Genomic DNA, 18,816 nt, shown 5'->3' on the forward strand with positions numbered 1-18,816 from the left:
ATTTGTTTGAAGAAATTATTCCATGTCTAAACTTTCTGATTACCACCAGATCAGAGTGCTTTTATAGATAAAGCAATAAAATATATATAACATTACTGTGCACATATATGAAAACAGGCTCAGTTACTAATTACAAATTTGAATTGACTGATTTTTCCATTCTTTCACTTTTGGTAGCAACAATTGTATTAAATGAACTCAACTGGACAAGTGCCTTAGATGAAGTTTTCAAGAAAAATCGAGAAGAAGATCCTTCATTATTGTGGCAGGTGTTTGGCAGTGCCACAGGCCTGGCCCGATATTATCCAGGTAAGTACTTAGTGGTTCAATAGGTATCAAGTAAAACTGTAAATACTAGACTTAGTTTTTCTTGACAACACTCTGTTACCTTCTCCTATTTGGTAAAAGATGGTTATCACATGGCTTTTGTAAGAAAAGTCACTTCTCCTTACATGGCTCTTTAACTACCTAAATCACTATAAGTCAAAATACCTGAGAAGTAGCTGGAACCATTGTCATGTGAAATCAGGCTGGGCTGCCATTGAGACTGTAAGCAGGTATCTGTGGACCTGGAACAGGAGGTTGTCATGAATCCTAAAACAGTTCTAAGAATCCAACTGCATAACATGGACCACGTTGTGAATCACGTTAGAGACCTGAATAGAAATTTTAGAAACTAATTGAAAGATCTCTTTCCAGATTTTAAGTCTGTGTGTTTATATGAAAGGCGTTGATGCTTTTCTTTAATCAGTGAATGTGGATTTGTTAAAATGAGAAGAGGAATATATTTTACAAATTAACACGAATAAATCCTTGTGTAATGTCCTTTATTCTTATATAAAAGTTTAAGAGGAAATAAATTTATAATGAAAATGAAAGATTAATCACTAGTACATACTGAGAATCTATTGAAAAGACTTTAAGTGAAATGTCTGTTGGTATTTTTAACTTTTCCACCTTTCCAAGCAAGCTGACAAACACAAATGCATTTTCTTTCTCAAAGTGTGACTGAGTTACGGGATACATACTAGGTCATTAGGCTTTAAAAAGCACAGTATATATGAGAGTTTATTTAGACTTGCATTTTTTTAACATTTAACATTAGAGTTGTTAACAATAAAAAGTCACAACAGTGAAAAGGGGGTGAAATAGAAATTAGATAATGTATGTCTTTGTTAATAAAGTATGTGGGCATCATCAAACTAAATAGCTCTAAAATTAGGTAAAGATATATAACTTATTGCAATTAGTGCCAGATAGTAAGATCATTGACAGTGACTTTTTGCAGAAATCCAGTGGGCTAGGAAAGGCGTACTGGTATTTCATTGTTGAAAAAGATTCATGCACCACCAAAATGTAAACATTAATATCAGATGTTGGGGAGATATCACATAGCTCGTTATAATAGATGAATTTTCTCCTTGGAAATGCTGTTCAGTATAATACAAAACTTCTCCTAAAATACTGTTACAGTACTAGTATGTTCAATATCATATATCAGGAATTTGAAAACTTTCATATGTAATATAAAGAAAAAGGTATTTATTGCTCATGTACATAGTAAACCCAATATAATAAACCTTAATATTATGGCAGGTCTTATCAAAGTACATTTATAATTATAATTAGTATGCAATAACACTAATACATAAATATAATTATTTATATTTATCAGTAACTTACAGGATTATGTAGCTTTAAAATGTATTAAGTCAATACAAAATTCCATTTATGAGCAGCTGAGGATAGGAGGAAAAAGATAAGTAAGAGAAAATATGGTAACAATGAGAAACCTAGAGCCCAGAACTACAGGGAAGTTGATAATGCTGCAAAAGAAAGAACACACATTATTATAAGAGAGAAATAGGAAGGAGAATGGAAGGAAAGATTGTATAAGAAAGGGAGAGAGAACATTGGGGTCAAGAGGTAGGAGGAAAGATAGATCCTATTATGTATGTTTTTCCAAGATGAGTCTTTTTACAAGTAGTTAACTTTAGAGCATACTAATAAATCACCAATAAATTTTCTTTTAAATGCTAATTGAGGGATTATGGCTTTAATTTTTTTTTTTAATCCTAATCATATACTTCCTAACATGTTGACATTTGTCCACTTTTACCTTGGAAAAACTCCATAAAGATTTAGTTTAGTTGAATCCAAATGGTCCTCCCAGAATGTTAGTTGAGGAAGCAACCCTGGGCTTTCCTATAACTCTGTGTTTTTTAAGATTTGACTCAACAAATCATCTCAGAGTCTCATAATGGCTCTCTTGATTGCTATGGAATACACTCAATGAAATTTCATTGAGTCTATGTAGTGAGTATGTTGCTGAGGTGCTCTTTTATTAAAAAAAAATTTTGACATATGAAAAGCTGTACATAGTTAACATATGTAACTGGATGAATTTGGAGATAAGTATACGTTGGTGATACCATCACCACAATCAGTGTCATCAACCTATTTATCATCTGGAAAAGTTTCCTCCTACTCTCTTATTTATTAGTATATTTTGTGTTATAGAAACACTTAATATAAGATCTAGCCTGTATGGACGGAGGAATCAGCAGCCAAGATGACTATTCTCTTGTTCTCTGTCCATATCCACTCATCTAGTCCCTGCTTCAGCTACAATCTGTTCACCTGACTGACCTTCACTCTTAATAACAGGTAGAACCTAATTAATAAATTCCTACATACTTGCTCCCAGCCCCAGCTTGTGATTATTCTAAGCTTTATATCAGCTTTATATACCTGATAGCTTATCAAAGAGCAGTGAGGGGCATGCTCTCTGCTGCCTTCACTGGTAACCTATGAGCTAAGCTGAGATCAGTGTCAATTCTCCCTATAACTGGCAACTTCCTCTCCTTCCTTCCCTCATTCCCTCCCCACTCTCCACTTCCAGCTAAGAGTGGGCTATATTTCTGCCCACCAGCAGCCACACATGGTGGAGTATTGCTTCAGGACCTTGCTTCAGACCCATAAGATCCCCCAGTCTTTTAAACCTTTGATGTCTCTGTCACTATCTCCAGGCTCTTTAGCCTTAAAGCTGCAGGCCTGTGGAACACAGCCCAATATACCCTCTTAGCAAAATTTTAAGTGTTCTATACTGTATTGTTATCTTCTGGTTCTGTGCTAAACAGAAGATCTCTAGGGCTTACTGGTCTTGTATAACTGAAACTTTGTACTCTTTAACTGATATTTCCCCACTTCGTACTTTCCCCTGGCAACCACCATTCTACTTTCCTTCTATAAGTTTGATTATTTTAGATTCCTCGTGTAAGTGATATCATATTGTCAGGGGCGAGTGTAGTTTCCTCGGTTCTGTCTCACTGCAGCAAAAATTTGAAATGACGGACCCAGTGTTACCTCTCTGTCACAGCTCAGTTTTATTTGGCAAGCAAAGGAAAGTACATCCCCGAGGCATGAGGGTGGTTGACCCAAAAGAAGAGAGGGCTCAGTCTTGGCTCCTCTTTTTATATGGTTTTTCTCCTGCCCGTGAGCCTGCCCTATGTAAATTGGGCTAGCCAGGCTGTTTGTTTCACCTGAGGTTCTCAGTCTGGTCCTGGCATTTTCTTTTGTTCCATTTTTGCAGGCTTTTCCTTTCTTTTTCTTTTTCTTTTAGCCACCACCATTTTGGACTCCTTTTTCTATTCTAATTACCTAACCATATAGTACTTGTCCTTCTGTGCCTGCTTATTTTGTTTAGTGTAATATCCCTCAAGTTCATTGATATTGTCACGAATGGCAGGATTTTTGTCTTTTTTAAGGCTGAGTTGATCTTCATGATAATAATGTTCTAATAGAATCAAATGTCTTTAGCAAAGACACTAAGACATTATTATAATCTAAAAGTGGACCTCTATATTTCTGTGTATGCTAAGGCATGCTTTCAACACATTTTACATGTCTTGCAGGTTTAAAGAGTTTTTAAAATAAAGGATTTAAAAAAATTTTGCAGTAAGCCATACTTTCCTCTCTGATTTTAGTCTTTCCATTTTGATACTGAACAAAATAATGTGAAACAGCTCATCCCTGATTACTGTCTGTTAAAACGAAGGTCAAAATAGCCTTTAATTATTGTTAATTATCTTGTGAGTTGAAATAGAATAGATATTACCTAACTGGATTTTACATGGTAAGATTTGGACCTCAGGCTAGGATCTCCCTACTAACTGTGAGAAACTAGATGGGTCTTCTAAATTTTCTGAGCCTTACTCATCAAATCTAAAAATAGATATGGGCACTAATGTTTCAATTTTAGAGTTCCCTGATGGCCTAATGGTTAGGACACTGAGCCACTGGATAGCCCAGGTTTGATCCCTGGTTGGGAAACTGAAATCTTGGGGCTTTCCAGGTGGCTCTGTGGTAAAGAACCCGCCTTCTTTGAAGGCAGGGGTTGAACACAGGTTCAATCCCTGGGTTGGGGAGATCCCCTGGAGAAGGAAATGGCAACCCACTCCAGTAATTTTGCCTGGGAAATCCCATGGATAGAGGAACCTGGTGGGCTACAGCTCATGGGGTCATGAAAGTCAGACATGAATTGGTGACTAAAGAACAACAACAGTAACAACAAATGTTTCAATTTATCCCCTGAGAGTTGTGATCGATGAGACAATATAATGAAAAGTACTTGCAGTTACTCCACATGGTGGAGTTGGTCAGGAGATGTAGGTTTTAACCTATGACCTTAGTTAAGTCACTTCTCAAGAATGCCCAGTTAAATTTCAGTTTCAGATAACAAAGGACTTTTCAGTGTAAGTATATGATGTTTGAGAAATATTTACTCTTAAAAAGTATTTAGTATTTACTCTAAAAAATATTTTTTAATTAAAATTGATATTTAATTGGATGTCCTTAATTTTCTTTTCCTAAATTTATTAATCCTATCTCTCCGGCACTGAGTTTATGAGAAAATATGAGAAATAAACTTTCCTATTACCTCATGGCATTGTGAGGATCCAAGAATCTATTTCATGTATTAATATAAATGCAGAATTTGTGTTTTTTCTTCTTTTTTTAATTCTACAAGCTACCTTTAAAGCCTTTTTGCCATATTATTGTAAATGAGTTTGTAGAAACTAGAGTCCTCTAACTCACAATATAGGGTCTAAAATAAAGTGTATTCTTGTGAAATATTAAGATGCTGCTTAAAGCAGAGCTAATAGTATGAGTGGGTTAACCAGGTATATAACCTGATAGCCAGTGTTTAAGTCTCACTGCCATATCTTGATATCATGGTACCCTTGGGGAAATATTCAGACTTGAACTGTTAAACAAAAAGGATAAAGTAGAATTAAGAGAAGAAAAAAATTAAGTGCTTCTTATTTGCTAAGACATTTAGGAAAAAGCCAGTGATGATTAGCCACTCTGCTGATTTCCATTTTTCAGGTTATTTAAACTGCATGGAGGCACTACACAGAGGGCTCCAGAGCTGACATAATATAAGGGCACCTCTGTAGAGCCAATTCTGGATAGCAGTTTGATATGACTGGGAGTGGATTTGACCTCTCACATCTGTCCTTAGATTGAATATCAGTAATTTGTCTGTTTTCTAATTTTGGTTGATATGTATGGAAATACGGTATAAAAATGGTTGTTGTATGTCTTTTTCTTCTTTTTTCCCCTTTTCGCCTTCTTTTCCTCTTCCTTCTCCACCTTTCCTTTTTCTCCTCTCTCCTCTCCAACTTAGCAGATAGTTAGGCTGTGTGATAATAGAAGGAGGATCATTGTATTGAGAGGAGTTCTTGATTTCATATTAAAACTTTCATGGCTAAGTCATATCTCTGAACCTGTTTCTTAACCAGTAGCTTGGGATGATTGAAGAAGGTGATTTCCAAGGCAGGCACTACCTTTATTTACTTATGCATTTAGACCTCATTTGCTACACCACAGTCCTTGTTTTGTAGGGTAAATTAGAGGTACTTGCCCTAGTCATACAGCATGTCATGGCAGAGTTGAAGCTGGAACCCATATCTGATGACATCTTGTTGACTATGTGCTGACTGGACAATCAGTTTAATTTATGACTGCTTTCTCAATTCCTGGGTTTGGAAGATCCCCTGGAGAAGGGAAAGACTACCACTCCAATATTATGGCCTGAAGAATTCCATGGTCTATAGTCCATGGGGTTGCAAAGAAGCAGACATGATTTAGCGACTTTCACTTCACTTCCTTTAGAAGCCCTTAATTGATTTATATAAATTAACCTGACTGTTATTAAAACTCCTCTCAAGAGCTATCAACTGTTTGAATTTTTATGCATCATAAAAACTATAGGTATACACAACACATTTCATCCATTAGTGTCTCTTGAAATTGTACCAATTACTGCAATAATTAGGACTGTAATTAGGAGTTACTGGCTTGTCAGAATGCCAATATAGACAGCACTTATTCTTTTTAGGTAATTAGTTGCACTTATAAAGAAAGGAAAAAACTTAAATCTCAAACTTCATGTTACATTTTTGATTAATCATTTAATTAAATGTCTTATTGAACATTTGTTCTTTCTTCATCCTCTTTCATTTATTTGTTTCAAAAACATGGGTTTACAAAACAGGAACCTAGATATGTTGAATTAGTATTAAATATTCCTTATGGAGACACTTCCTTGTTCTTGGATCTGCTAGGATTTTGCTAAAATACAATGTAAAGGAACCCGTGTGCAGAGTATATAGAGGGACATATTTTTGCCATGTGTATAGCCAGTTATTCTTAAGCTGCTTGACTCTTTTTGAAAAATACCTTTAAAATGTTTTAAACAGCAAATAACAGATGACAACAGAGCAGTCCAAAGAATACTTTTTTAGTTATTTATAAAGGGAGCATTTGCTAGATTTCTGGTTAATTTGAAGAAAACATGATAGCAATGGAGCCTCAGCATTTTGAGGTATTTATAAAAGAATAACTGCTTTCAGTGATCAGTTTTCTTAAAAAAAAAAAAAAAAAAGCCTGATTTTTTTTTTACTTTGATATTTGTGAATGGATATGAAATTTAACTGTAAATATGTTTAATTATATTTGTTGAATGCTGTATGAATACACTTTAAGTTGAAATGATTACCTTATTGCTTTTTTATAATAATAATGATTAGAGTCCAAGCATCAGTTAGGAATAAAACTAGCTACCAGTTACAGGAAATCCAAAACAATGGTGATTTCAACACTATAGAGGTTTATTTCTTACTCAGTCAAAGAATATCAGTTACAGAGACCAGGGCTGATAAGGAAGCCTCACATACAAGGGTTTACACTCCTGTCTATTTCTCTGACATTCTCTGAGTATATATTCTGCAGTGTCCACCATTGTTAACTTGTGTTTTTTTCTTAAGGAACAAAGAATAGTATTCCCTTTTTAAGGCACTTTCTGGAAATCACACAAAACCTTTCCTCTTAAGCAACATTGGCCAGAGTTTAGTGGTCTCATGGTCATAGTTTACCTTCAGTTTATATTGTTAATTATACAATTTGCTTTTCTGTATACCATTGATCAGTTGTATTACTTGCAAAATCATCATATATATATATATATAAATGCACACACATATACAGAAAATAATATATTTTTAAATTCTCACATGATCCCAACTTATAGAGGTAATTCTGTAACCTTATTTTTGTTTCCTTTTATATGACCCCATCTCTTACCTGAATCTGTCTTATTTTTCACATATAAGGGTGGAAGAGTCGTTAACTTTACAGTCAACTATGGGTCCAGTCATTTCACAAATGAGAGCAGTTAAGTAAGATCCTGATATGAAAATGGAATGTGCTCATAATTTGATGGAGGATAAAATTGTATGTAAAATGTCTGCATCTGTCTGTGTCTGTGCTAAGTCTCTTTAGTCGTGTCCGGCTCTTTGCGACCCCATGGACTGTAGCCCACCAGGCTCCTCAGTCCAGGGGATTCTCCAGGCAAGAATACTGGAGTGGGTTGCCATTTCCTCCTCCAGGGGATCTTCCAGACCCAGGAAAAATTAAACTTCCTCTCTTAGGTCTCCTGCATGGGCAGGCAGGTTCTTTACCACTATTACCAGCTGGAAGCCCTAAATATGTGCATGCTGCTGCTGCTGCTAAGTCACTTCAGTCGTGTCCGACCCTGTGCGACTCTATAGACGGCAGCCCACCAGGCTCCCCCGTCCGTGGGATTCTCCAGGCAAGAACACTGGAGTGGCTTGCCATTTCCTTCTCCAATGCATGAAAGTGAAAAGTGAAAGTAAAGTCGCTCAGTTGTGCCCGACTCTTCGAGACCCCATGGACTGTAGCGCACCAGGCTCCTTCATCCATGGGATTTTCTAGGCAAGAGTACTGGAGTGGGGTGCCATCACCTTCTCCAAAATATGTGCATAAGTATCGTTAAAAATCTTTAGCTCTTTTTAAGTTCTAAAGTAGCTCATTTTATTCCTTTTTCTTTGATACATTGCTAAATTTGCTATCCATTTTTAGATACATAGAACCATCTTTGATGTGCAGCTCTTGTTGTGTTCAGTATATTTATTAAGAAAAATTTAAAACTCTTTTGTCAAAATTTAGACAACTTTTTAAGCACTTCTCTCAGATACACTGAATATAAAATTTGTAAGAAATACATCCTTTAGCCCCATTTTCTAAAAAGATTATTGAGTTATAAAAATGATAATCTTGTCCCTATAGAATCACAATTTACTTTTGTATCACTATTATCACCTAACTGGATTTATTTGCTTACAAAAGTAGAAACTTTTTTCTCTGTCAGAGTTCAGTTTTTCTCTGTCTAGCATACATGTGAAATTATTTTCCAGTAAAATTCTCTTCATGTTTTACTTAATAGAACTTGTTGTGTGCAAGTTTGTTTTTGCACTAGAGCTAATAATAACATATGGATCATCTAAATGATTAAGTCTTTGTGTACCATTTACTTTATTGAATATTTCATTTAATCTCACAGCTTGTCCTTGTTATCTGCTACTTCTGCTGACAAATAACCCTTGTTAAATGGAAATGTTTTACATGGGCTGTCTGATATATGCAGAATTACCAGCATTTTGCTTTGTAACATGTGCTTTAATTTTTAAAACTTATGATTTATCCTTGGCTGTAATACCTTATAGCTGTATGAATTTCCAATGTTTATTTACCTAAATTAGAGAAGTGTTCTGGACATATGACCATACAGACGTCAAAGGCACTCTCAGACCAATACAATACTATCATTGAACATCAAGTCTAATTTCTTAGAAACAATATTAAAATCTAAAAAGAATTTGATTAAATATGTCAATATACTCAAGTGTAAGTTGGAAGGAGGAAAACATAAACTAGCAAAACTGCTGTTTCTGAAGGAACTGAGGTTCCTAAGGATTCAGGTACCAATAGGAGAGAATTTTGCTCTGAAGAAGCTCATAGGTAGATGAGACAGGAAATGTCTTAAACACATTAACATGCAATGCAAAGAGACATCTAGTACATTTATTAAAAAGTTATCTGGAGTTAACTTAGATTATTACTTCTCTAGTAAAATGCAACTGTCTGGGATTGTTTACTTAATGACATCTGGCTCACTTAATGTGGCTTCAGGCCATCCCAAGAATCTAACCTAATCTACATTTTGAGTTTTACAGTGGCACCCCATTCTAGTACTCTTGCCTGGAAAATCCCATGGATGGAGGAGCCTGGTAGGCTGCAGTCCATGGGGTCGCAAGGAGTTGGACATGACTGAGCGACTTCACTTTCACTTTTCACTCTCATGCATTGGAGAAGGAAATGGCAACCCACTCCAGTGTTCTTGCCTGGAGAATCCCAGGAACGGGGGAGCCTGGTGGGCTGCCATTTATGGGGTCGCACAGTCAGACACGACTGAATCGACTTAGCAGTAGCAGCAGCAGTACAGTTAAACCTCCATGTACTCCAAATTGTTTTCCCCCCCTTTAGTATTTATTTGGTTTTATTTTCTCCAACCTGCCCCATTGTTCATATCCCTATATGCTTTGATCCCAGAGCCCCATTTCTAGTCATATACAACTTATCCATAATTCCAAATAGAATACATTTGGCTTTCCCCAGAGCAGTCTGTCTTTGTTTTGCTCTCTCAGAGAACTTGTTTTTTTAATCTAGATTACAACAGCTATCAAATTTTATCCTTCTTCAGAATTTATTTGCATATGCCCTTTAAAAAAAAAGCATGGCGATGTAAGTAATTGCAGGTAAACTCTGTGTGTATGTGTGACAGAGAGAAAGAGAAAGAGATCCAAGCAATAGAATGACAGTTGGCTTTTACAGGCATTTTTTAGTATGAGAAAACTTACTTTTTTTGTCTTTCCATGAGACTAAAAATATGAAGTCTTTTTGAATTTTAAAAATGCATTTTAACTTGTTAATTGAACATGCAATTAAATGTCATTCAAAACGGTGTTTTTACCAGAGAATCAGCCCTCAGTTCATCATTTTGTACTTTATTACTTCCTAGCAGAAATGAAAAACTCATACTCTTATTTTTAAGCATATTTACTAGAAAATGGCTCAACAGTGTGCATACTTTCTCAAGAATATTTCAGTATTCTGAGTTAACATATAGGTAAACACTTCAAATCAATGGTTTGATCACTGACATAGCACACCCCAAATGTCTTGTAAAGCAGAAATGCCAAAAAAAAAAAAAAAAGGCAGAAATGCCATCAGGTAGATTTAGTCAAAGATACACCCACAGTTCATTTTTTATCAGGATAAAAAAACAAGTGATCATTATCACCATTAATGATGGCCTTCAGAAATGAGATGCCCACATTGTAGGCTTTCATTTCTACTTCTTTCTCCTGCCATTCCAAAATCTTATTGGAAAGCAGAAAGGACTTTTAAAATGAGCAACATTTCACTTTTTCCAAGGTTTGTAGAAACTCTGATTTTCTTTTACGCAGTGTTCATTGAACCTCATTATGAAACTGATTATTCTAGGGAATTGCAATGTATGGTTATTATCTTTTTTTTTTTTTTTATTATTTGACCTTCCTTCTTTCTGAGCCTATATAAATAATGTACCATATAAGTACCACAATGGGATTTTATAATCAACTAATTAGTATCACAGAAGAAAGTACATTATTTAATTTTAACATAATGTAAACATCTTAAAATAACTAATGGTTATTTCCCTCTGGTAAATATCTCTGCAGACTTCTATGGGAACAATATTAATACTTTTAAATAGAAGCCATCTAAAGTTATAAAACATGTTACAATTTAATGTCTGACTCCTATTGTAAATTATGACCCTTTTTTCTGTCTTTAAAGAAATAATTTTATGGAACATATTAATAAATGTCAGTTCATTTCAATTAGCAGTTATACCAAAACCAGAAATCCTAGGTGAATTTACTCTGTAAAGAGTTCAGAAATTTAATTTTTTAAATTAATTTAGTTTATAATTTAAGGATAATTGCTTTACAGAATTTTGTTGTTTTCTGTTAAACATCAACATGAATCAGCCATAGGGGACATACGTACACCTATGGCAGAAATCTAATTTAAATGTGACTTTCAAATTCCTGTTTTTTTAACCATTTTCAAATACACTGGTTGATCACTTTCAACTCATGGTGATCACTTTTATTGTCAGTGGTAACCAATCCCAGTTCTCCTCTCACGAAAATATTTGTATCAGTCTGAATCAGAAAAGAGATAATACAACATTTTAAACAGGGCTAGTTAATTTTTTAATAAAGAATTATTAACTTTGGCAGGGATTAAAGAGGAATTAGCTAGAAGTAGGGATAAGTCTAAATAATACAGGAATTCCAGATACAATATTGTGTAACTACCACCCGTAGAGCAGAAATAGGTAACCAAAGGAAGAGACTTTGGTCCCCAAGTGCCCCTGGATTGAGATGCAGATCCTTTTACAGAGAACATGGTTCTGGCCCACCAAATGGCAGAGAAGGTACTGCAGTGTCACAGAGTTTGCTGGAATTTCACCCTCGGAGTTGCAGGTGTCTCATCAGAGGCGCTCCACAAAAAATACCTGAGGGTACTGCTGGAGAGCCAGACAGCAATCCATAAGCCTTGTTCTAGAGAAGCTGTGCATGAGCTCTGGAGGATATGTACTGCCAGAGCCACACCAGGAAAGCTGCACTTACTGCCAGAGCAAACAAACCAGACCAGGATGTAGAAACCCTTTCTCACAATGTCTGTTTTCATCATCTGCTGAGAAAGCTTAAATTGTCCTTGTTAGGTAAAAGAAAAATATTTAAGGGACCAGGAGACATTTTCATAATACAAGATAAAAGAGTGAATTTGGAGTTAAGAGGGAATAAATGTACAACCAGCCCAGGATTTTACTGAAAGAAGAATGAGATAAATTTGAAGTTATTACAAAGACCCAGACTTGAGGAATTATGTAATAGTTGAATGTGAACTGAAATGTCTGCCTGTGTGCTTGTTGCTGAATTAATTCTAGCACTACCACAAACAGAAAAAAAGTCATAATTTATCTCACTAACTCTAAGTTTCTGCAGATGTTAATGGGAATAATTAAACTTGCCATTTCAGTTGCATACTATATCAGTACATATTGTTGGGGCAGTGCTATATTTAAACTTAGCTGTTTCTTATAAATGTGATTAGTTATTTTAAATGAATAAATAATTTTCTGATATAGGTGCTAATAAGAAAGCCATTTCACAGTCAAGGAGAGGCTCAGTAATATATATTTTTGACAAATCTTAATTGGCCAAGTTATCTTAGTCAGCTAATAAACATGATTCTCAGAAAAGTTCTACATAATTTTCATCATTTCTCAATAAAGGGCAAAATACATTGAGAGACGTACATCATATGAAGTATTATTGGGAATTTTCCCAAGAGTTACATGTCTAAGTGTGTTCAAGGAGAAGAGGATTTCAACATAAAATTATCATCCAATTCATAAGCACTTATTGTTCTCCATTGGGTCAAAGGGGTGTGTGTGTATGTGTAAAGCTTTCTAAAGTATTTTAATTAAAGTAAGTTTAGAGTTAATTGGAATAGTATAAAATAATTACATTTTTAAAACAGTTAAACATACTTTTTTCAATTTACTGCAAAATGATAAAGACTCTGAAACATCTTCTGTTAGTTAATAGAAGATTCTTGAATCTGTACTTGAATTATTTCACATCATTCAAATAGATATCAGGAAAAGTTTTTTTCGGTGCAGTTATGTTAATTATAATTTAGTTTTTAAGTTATAATTTTAAATTATCAAATATGCCACTATAATGGCAGAAAGTGAAGAGGGACTAAAGAGCCTCTTGATGACGGTGAAAAAGAAGAGTGGAAAAGATGGCTTAAAACTCAACATTCAAAAAACAAAGATCATGACATCCAGTCCCATCACTTCATGGCAAATATATGGGGAAAAAGTGAAAGCAGTGACAGATTTTACTTTCTTAGGCTGAAAAATCACTGTGCAAAGTGACCTTTTGAAATTAAAAACCACTTGCTCCTTGGAAGGAAAGCTATGACAGACTTACACAGCGTATTAAAAAGCAAAGACATGACTTTACCAACAAAAGTCCATATAGTCCATAGTCATAGTTATGGTTTTTCTAGTAGTTATGTATGGATGAGAGAGTTGGACCATGAAAGATGAGCTCTGAAGAACTGATACTTTGGAACTGTGGTGCTGGGAAAGATTCTTGAGAATCCCTTGGACAGCAAGGAGATCAAACCAGTCAATCCTAAAGGAAATAATCCCTGAATATTCATTGAAAGGACTGGTGCTAAAGCTCCAATACTTTGGCCATCACATGTGAAGAACTGACTCATTGGAAAAGACACTGATGCTGGGAAAGACTGAGGGCAGGAGAAGGGGGCAACAGGGCATGAGATGGCATCATCGACTCAGTGGACATGAGTTTAAGCAAACTTAAGGAGATAGTAAAGGACAGAAAAGTCTGGTATGCTGCAGTCCATGGGGTCACAAAGAGTTGGACACAACTGAGTGACTGAACAAGAAAAAGTACTCAATCTGAAGTTCCAGTACTTTGGCTACCTGATTGGAAGAGCCAACTCATTATACAAGACCCTGATGCTGGGAAAGGTTGAGGGCAGGAGGAGAAGTGGGTAACAGATGAGATGGTTGGATAGCATCACTGACTCAATGGACATGAGTTTGAGAAACTCTAGGAGACAGTGAAGGACTGGGAAGCCTGGCATGCTGCAGTTCCTAGGGTTGCAAAGAGTTGGACATGACTTAATGACTGAACAAAACAACAAGGTTAAAAAATTATGCTGTTATAACAATCCAAGAAAAACAGTCTTTTTATAGACCAAGATAATATAACATTGAATGAAAATAAAAGGATCAAACAATTTAAAGTACAGTTTTCATTAGTGGCAAATAAATTTTCTGTTAAATTTTTCTGTTAGTAGAGAGGAAAGAAAATGTATATTTTCTTGACACTTGGTGAAACATACTCATGGGCACTCTGAACATCCCTATGCCTACAGGTTATTTTTGAAATAATATGAAAAAAATTGACTTAAGCCACTTTCTTCTGTATTGCTATGTTGTTTTCCATTTAAAAATGAAAAAGATTAAAGGCATAAAACTCTGGTATCTCCCAGTTTAACATTGCTGTGGGTAAGTGGAATGTGTCCCTTAGTGCTTTGTAACTTTTAAAAATATTGCTTTCCTAGATAACACCTAATATTTTGGTTTTACTTCTCTATTTTAAATTTAACTTCTCTTGTTCTTTCTAATTCTTTTTGTGTCTCTTTTTTTAAAGCTTCTCCATGGGTTGATAACAGTAGAACTCCAAACAAAATTGACCTTTATGATGTACGCAGGAGACCATGGTAAGAATGTTTGGGTAATAATGAAAAGATGAAAAAGACAAAATAAGTTTTATTTCTTTTTCTTTCTTTTTTTCTGGTGTAAAAGTTGGAGGGACTTGTTCTACTATTAGTGTTAATATTGTCTGATTATTATAGAGCTCTTGTGTGTTTTTTTTTCCTTCTATACATTTGCATTTTCTATACACTTCTACTTTTAAAAATAAAGTTAAATGAAAATGATGAGTTCAGTGGGCACTGATAATGAATATTGTTGAACTGATTCATCAAATGCATTTGAAGTGGACTTCCTTTAAGTTTTTAGTTAGTGTCATCTCTAAATCTCTTTTAGCTTTTAGGGATTTCTGTTGAAATACTCCCACTTCCTTGTAGTAGGGCTCTAACAAAGTGTCCAGATAGAGTAGAAGGTAGTTTGCCTCTGGCAGTGAATTAATGAGAACTAGCCCCAAGGAAAGAGCTACCCCTAGTTATAGACATATTGCTTAGGTTTCATTTTTCCAAAAAGAAAGTTTAATTGTTCCTTCTAAAGAAACTCATTATTCTAATATATAAGTAGAAAAATACCAAAAAAGTCATAATTACCCTTGTTGGGAAATAATTGTTAAACTTATGTATTTAATTGATTTTTTAATGTATGTAATACATGGCTATACATTTTTTAATGAGTATGCATGTTATTATACAGTATACTGCTTTGTAAGCTACTATTTCATATCAATACCTTTGAGTACCTTTTCATAAGAAACACACTTAACATCATTTTAAAAGAATGACTAAATGGTGAATTATTTTAAAAATCCTCTATTAATGGACATATAGGTGATTTCTCACTTTTTGTTAGGATTCAGACAAATTCTAAGACACATAATGGTCAATTCAAAGAAATATATTTAAAGCTTTTAAAATGCTCTGTTAAATGTCCTAGTAGCAATTTACATTAATACCAACTGTGTGTAATATTACCAGATGCTATTAATCCACATATTATTCTTGTTAATATTTCTCCAAGTTCGTGGCCTTGGAGCCATAGGTTGCTGAATGGAGGCAAACCCTCTGCCACCATGTGATTTAGGTTCAGGAACCAGTTGTTTTGGCAGAAAATTAGAAATTAGGTCCCAACCAGAGGAGACAGATGAAATTCTGTCCTCTCATTTTCCCATGGAGACGCATGCCAGGACCATTTGTCAAAATGCTAGACATGAACTAGATTTGCCTTTCATTGAAATAACCCAGCAACCCTGCCATTTTACCCTCTGACAGAGAAGCAAACTTGAATGCAAGCTAAAAATTCTTTTCCAAGACCATATAATCCTGAACAGTTACTAACTGTGCTGAATGTTGTCTGAAAGCTAATTGGCAAGTTATCTGGCAAGCTTCTGAGAAGTTAGATTTACAGTGGTGGACAGTAAGTAGAACATGGAGTTCAGATTCAGGTCTTTTTGTTAGGCAGGCCCCAACAAAGGCAGGCCCCTAGTTCCCATCAGTCTACAGCCAGGCGCCATGAGCTTTTGGGATTATTCACCTTTAGTTAACTTTATGTCTACAGTGACTAAGCTATTCTCCTAGAGTTTCTTTTCATACACAGAGATTCTGAATCTGTAGGAGTTGGGTTTAGTATGACAATCAATATTTTGAACTGACTCTCCAGGTGATTTTTAGATACTGTAAAGTTTGAAAACCACTACTTGAAACTCTTAGAAATAACATTATATATTGCTGTGTTTCTAATTACTTTATTGTCCCTTTGTATTTCCCTTATATTGATACTGCTTTTTCACTTTCCTAGACTACCTATTTATTTTTGTGGGAATTGTGTGTGTGTGTATTTAAATTAATGACATAATCTTATTATTTATTTTTATTATTATTCCTTAGAGTGAGTTTTGAAACTGTGATCAGCAAAATGGAATTTAGGATAACTTTTTTCCCCCTTAGGGAAATACTCTTCCAGAAGTTAATTTCTTGTACTCCTAGTATTAAAGTACACCTCTTATTCCTTTGTTATAAATACCTGTAAAACATACTTTAAATATTATACCTCTGATATCTCTATTATGTTAAATATTGTGTTTTTAAGTTGATGTTGCAGAATCATGAATTAAATAGTATCATCTACCTAGATAGGAAGGACATAGGGCCATGCTTGGAAAATGTCTCAGAGATCAGTAAATAGCAATTCAACAAATATCAGTGTTTGAGATTTTACAAGAGAAAAAAAAAATACTCATATGAGTTTATTTGTTTCAGGTACATCCAAGGAGCTGCATCTCCTAAAGACATGCTTATTCTGGTTGATGTGTAAGTAGTTAAACATTACATTATTTTTTATATACTGAGAATATAGGAAGGGTTTTCAGTAACAGTAATAGTTTGAGACTAGAAATAGGTGTGGAAGAAAAAAACCAAAGAATAATTATTATGACTTTGTTTATATCCAGACAAAGAAATCAAATTAAGACAGTAACAAAACAAACAAAAATTCTCTTGTTGAAAATGAGAGGAATCTTTGTCAGAATTGAAAATTATAACTTGGTTCTGAAGTCTAAGCTTTTTGAAAAATTATTAATTTGCTTCTAGTTTTTTGCTTGTTAAACAGTATTAAAGTACATGATTGCTAAAACCAATCATTTTCTGCTACCAAAAATGTAAAATTGTTTAGGTGGCACTTAGTCACTATTGATCCAAATATCTTTTAGGGATTGGTCACAGAATAGATTACTACTAGATATATTGCATTTCCATACTGGAACTTTCTCAAGGGAAATGCTGAAATACACGAAAAAAATTCATTAGTTTTTATATTGGTTATGTATTTGTCTCCTTGTTTCAAGTTAGGTATGTGTGTATAATCTTCCAATAAGATTGAAATTGAAATTTGAAACTGTAGAACATAGAGAAGACTATATCCTGCAATGAAGATTCAGTTTTTAAGACCAATACTACAGAATTAAAAACATGAGGTATAAAAGCTTTTATTATTTTCCCTGAGAGACAAAGATTATATCCTCATCTGTTCTTTACTTCTCTGGTGGTGTAAAAAGAATTTGCCTGCAGTGCAGGAGACTTGAGTTCAATCCCTACGTCAGGAAGGCCCCCTGGAGAAGGGAATGGCAACCCACTCCAATAGTCTTACCTGGAGAATTCCATGGACAGAGTATCCTGGCGGGTACAATCCATGGAGTCACAGAGATTCGGACATGACTGAGCAACTGACACTTTCACTTTCATCTGTTCTTTGCCACTGGAAGTAACAAAATTCCATGTTTTATAGGCAACTAAATTCATTTCACAGAATATTGTCAGCATTTGAAAATTTCTCCATTATAACCTGAAGTAAACAAGTTTAAAATCTTTTAATCTTGCCTGAGAAAGAGAAGATAAATGAAGTCAACAAATATAACTTAAATATTAAATTTCATTTCATTTGTTAAAATGAGTTTAAACTTCATCTTTTTAAGTTAAATTATTGTAGATTTTGTACATTTGCTAATCCTTGATAGTCTTCTGAAATATAAATCTAAATGGGAATGCGATATGTTGTAATCCTATTGGATATATGCTAATGTCCAGACATAATTTCTTATATTAAGATATTTAGAATGCATAAGGTCTACTAAAGTTAAAAATAAATGAGCATGAGGTTGTAATGGCATTTAAAAAAATTATTTCAACAGAACTAAACTGAGAGTATCTTATATACAATGTGATGATATAGAGACAAAGATTATTAAGACACAGTTCCTCCTCTCAAAGATGATTCAAATGTATTAGTGAAATGAAACCTTATTCACAAATAAAACAATTATAGAAAGTGTGAGATATAAAGTGCAACATAGCACTGAAGGAATACATAAGTGAGAGAGCACATTTCAATTTGAAGTGTCAGGAAAGACTTCATTAAGGAGATAAAATTAGAATTGAATCCTTATAGCTAAGATTTAACAAGGCAGGCATGGAAGGGAGAGAAAAGAGTGGAATTTCAGATGGGAGAATTGATAGAAGCAAAGTAAC

The 18,816-nt window shown here is 34.5% G+C and overlaps 1 protein-coding gene across 8 annotated transcripts in view; it reads left to right on the forward strand.

Annotated features, from left to right (window-relative positions):
* Nucleotides 1-18,816, forward strand: part of CACNA2D1 (calcium voltage-gated channel auxiliary subunit alpha2delta 1) — a 520,469-nt gene that overhangs the window by 374,110 nt on the left and 127,543 nt on the right. For all 8 annotated transcript variants that reach the window (XM_070787669.1, XM_070787670.1, XM_070787671.1 and 5 more), the window contains exons 7-9: nucleotides 178-309; nucleotides 14,739-14,808; nucleotides 17,053-17,103. In XM_070787669.1, the coding sequence (XP_070643770.1) occupies nucleotides 178-309; nucleotides 14,739-14,808; nucleotides 17,053-17,103 (253 nt within the window). The remainder of the gene's footprint in view (nucleotides 1-177; nucleotides 310-14,738; nucleotides 14,809-17,052; nucleotides 17,104-18,816) is intronic.

The sequence above is a fragment of the Bos indicus genome, chromosome 4 (genome assembly GCF_029378745.1).
Source record: "Bos indicus isolate NIAB-ARS_2022 breed Sahiwal x Tharparkar chromosome 4, NIAB-ARS_B.indTharparkar_mat_pri_1.0, whole genome shotgun sequence".
NCBI classification, from domain to species: Eukaryota; Metazoa; Chordata; class Mammalia; order Artiodactyla; family Bovidae; genus Bos; species Bos indicus.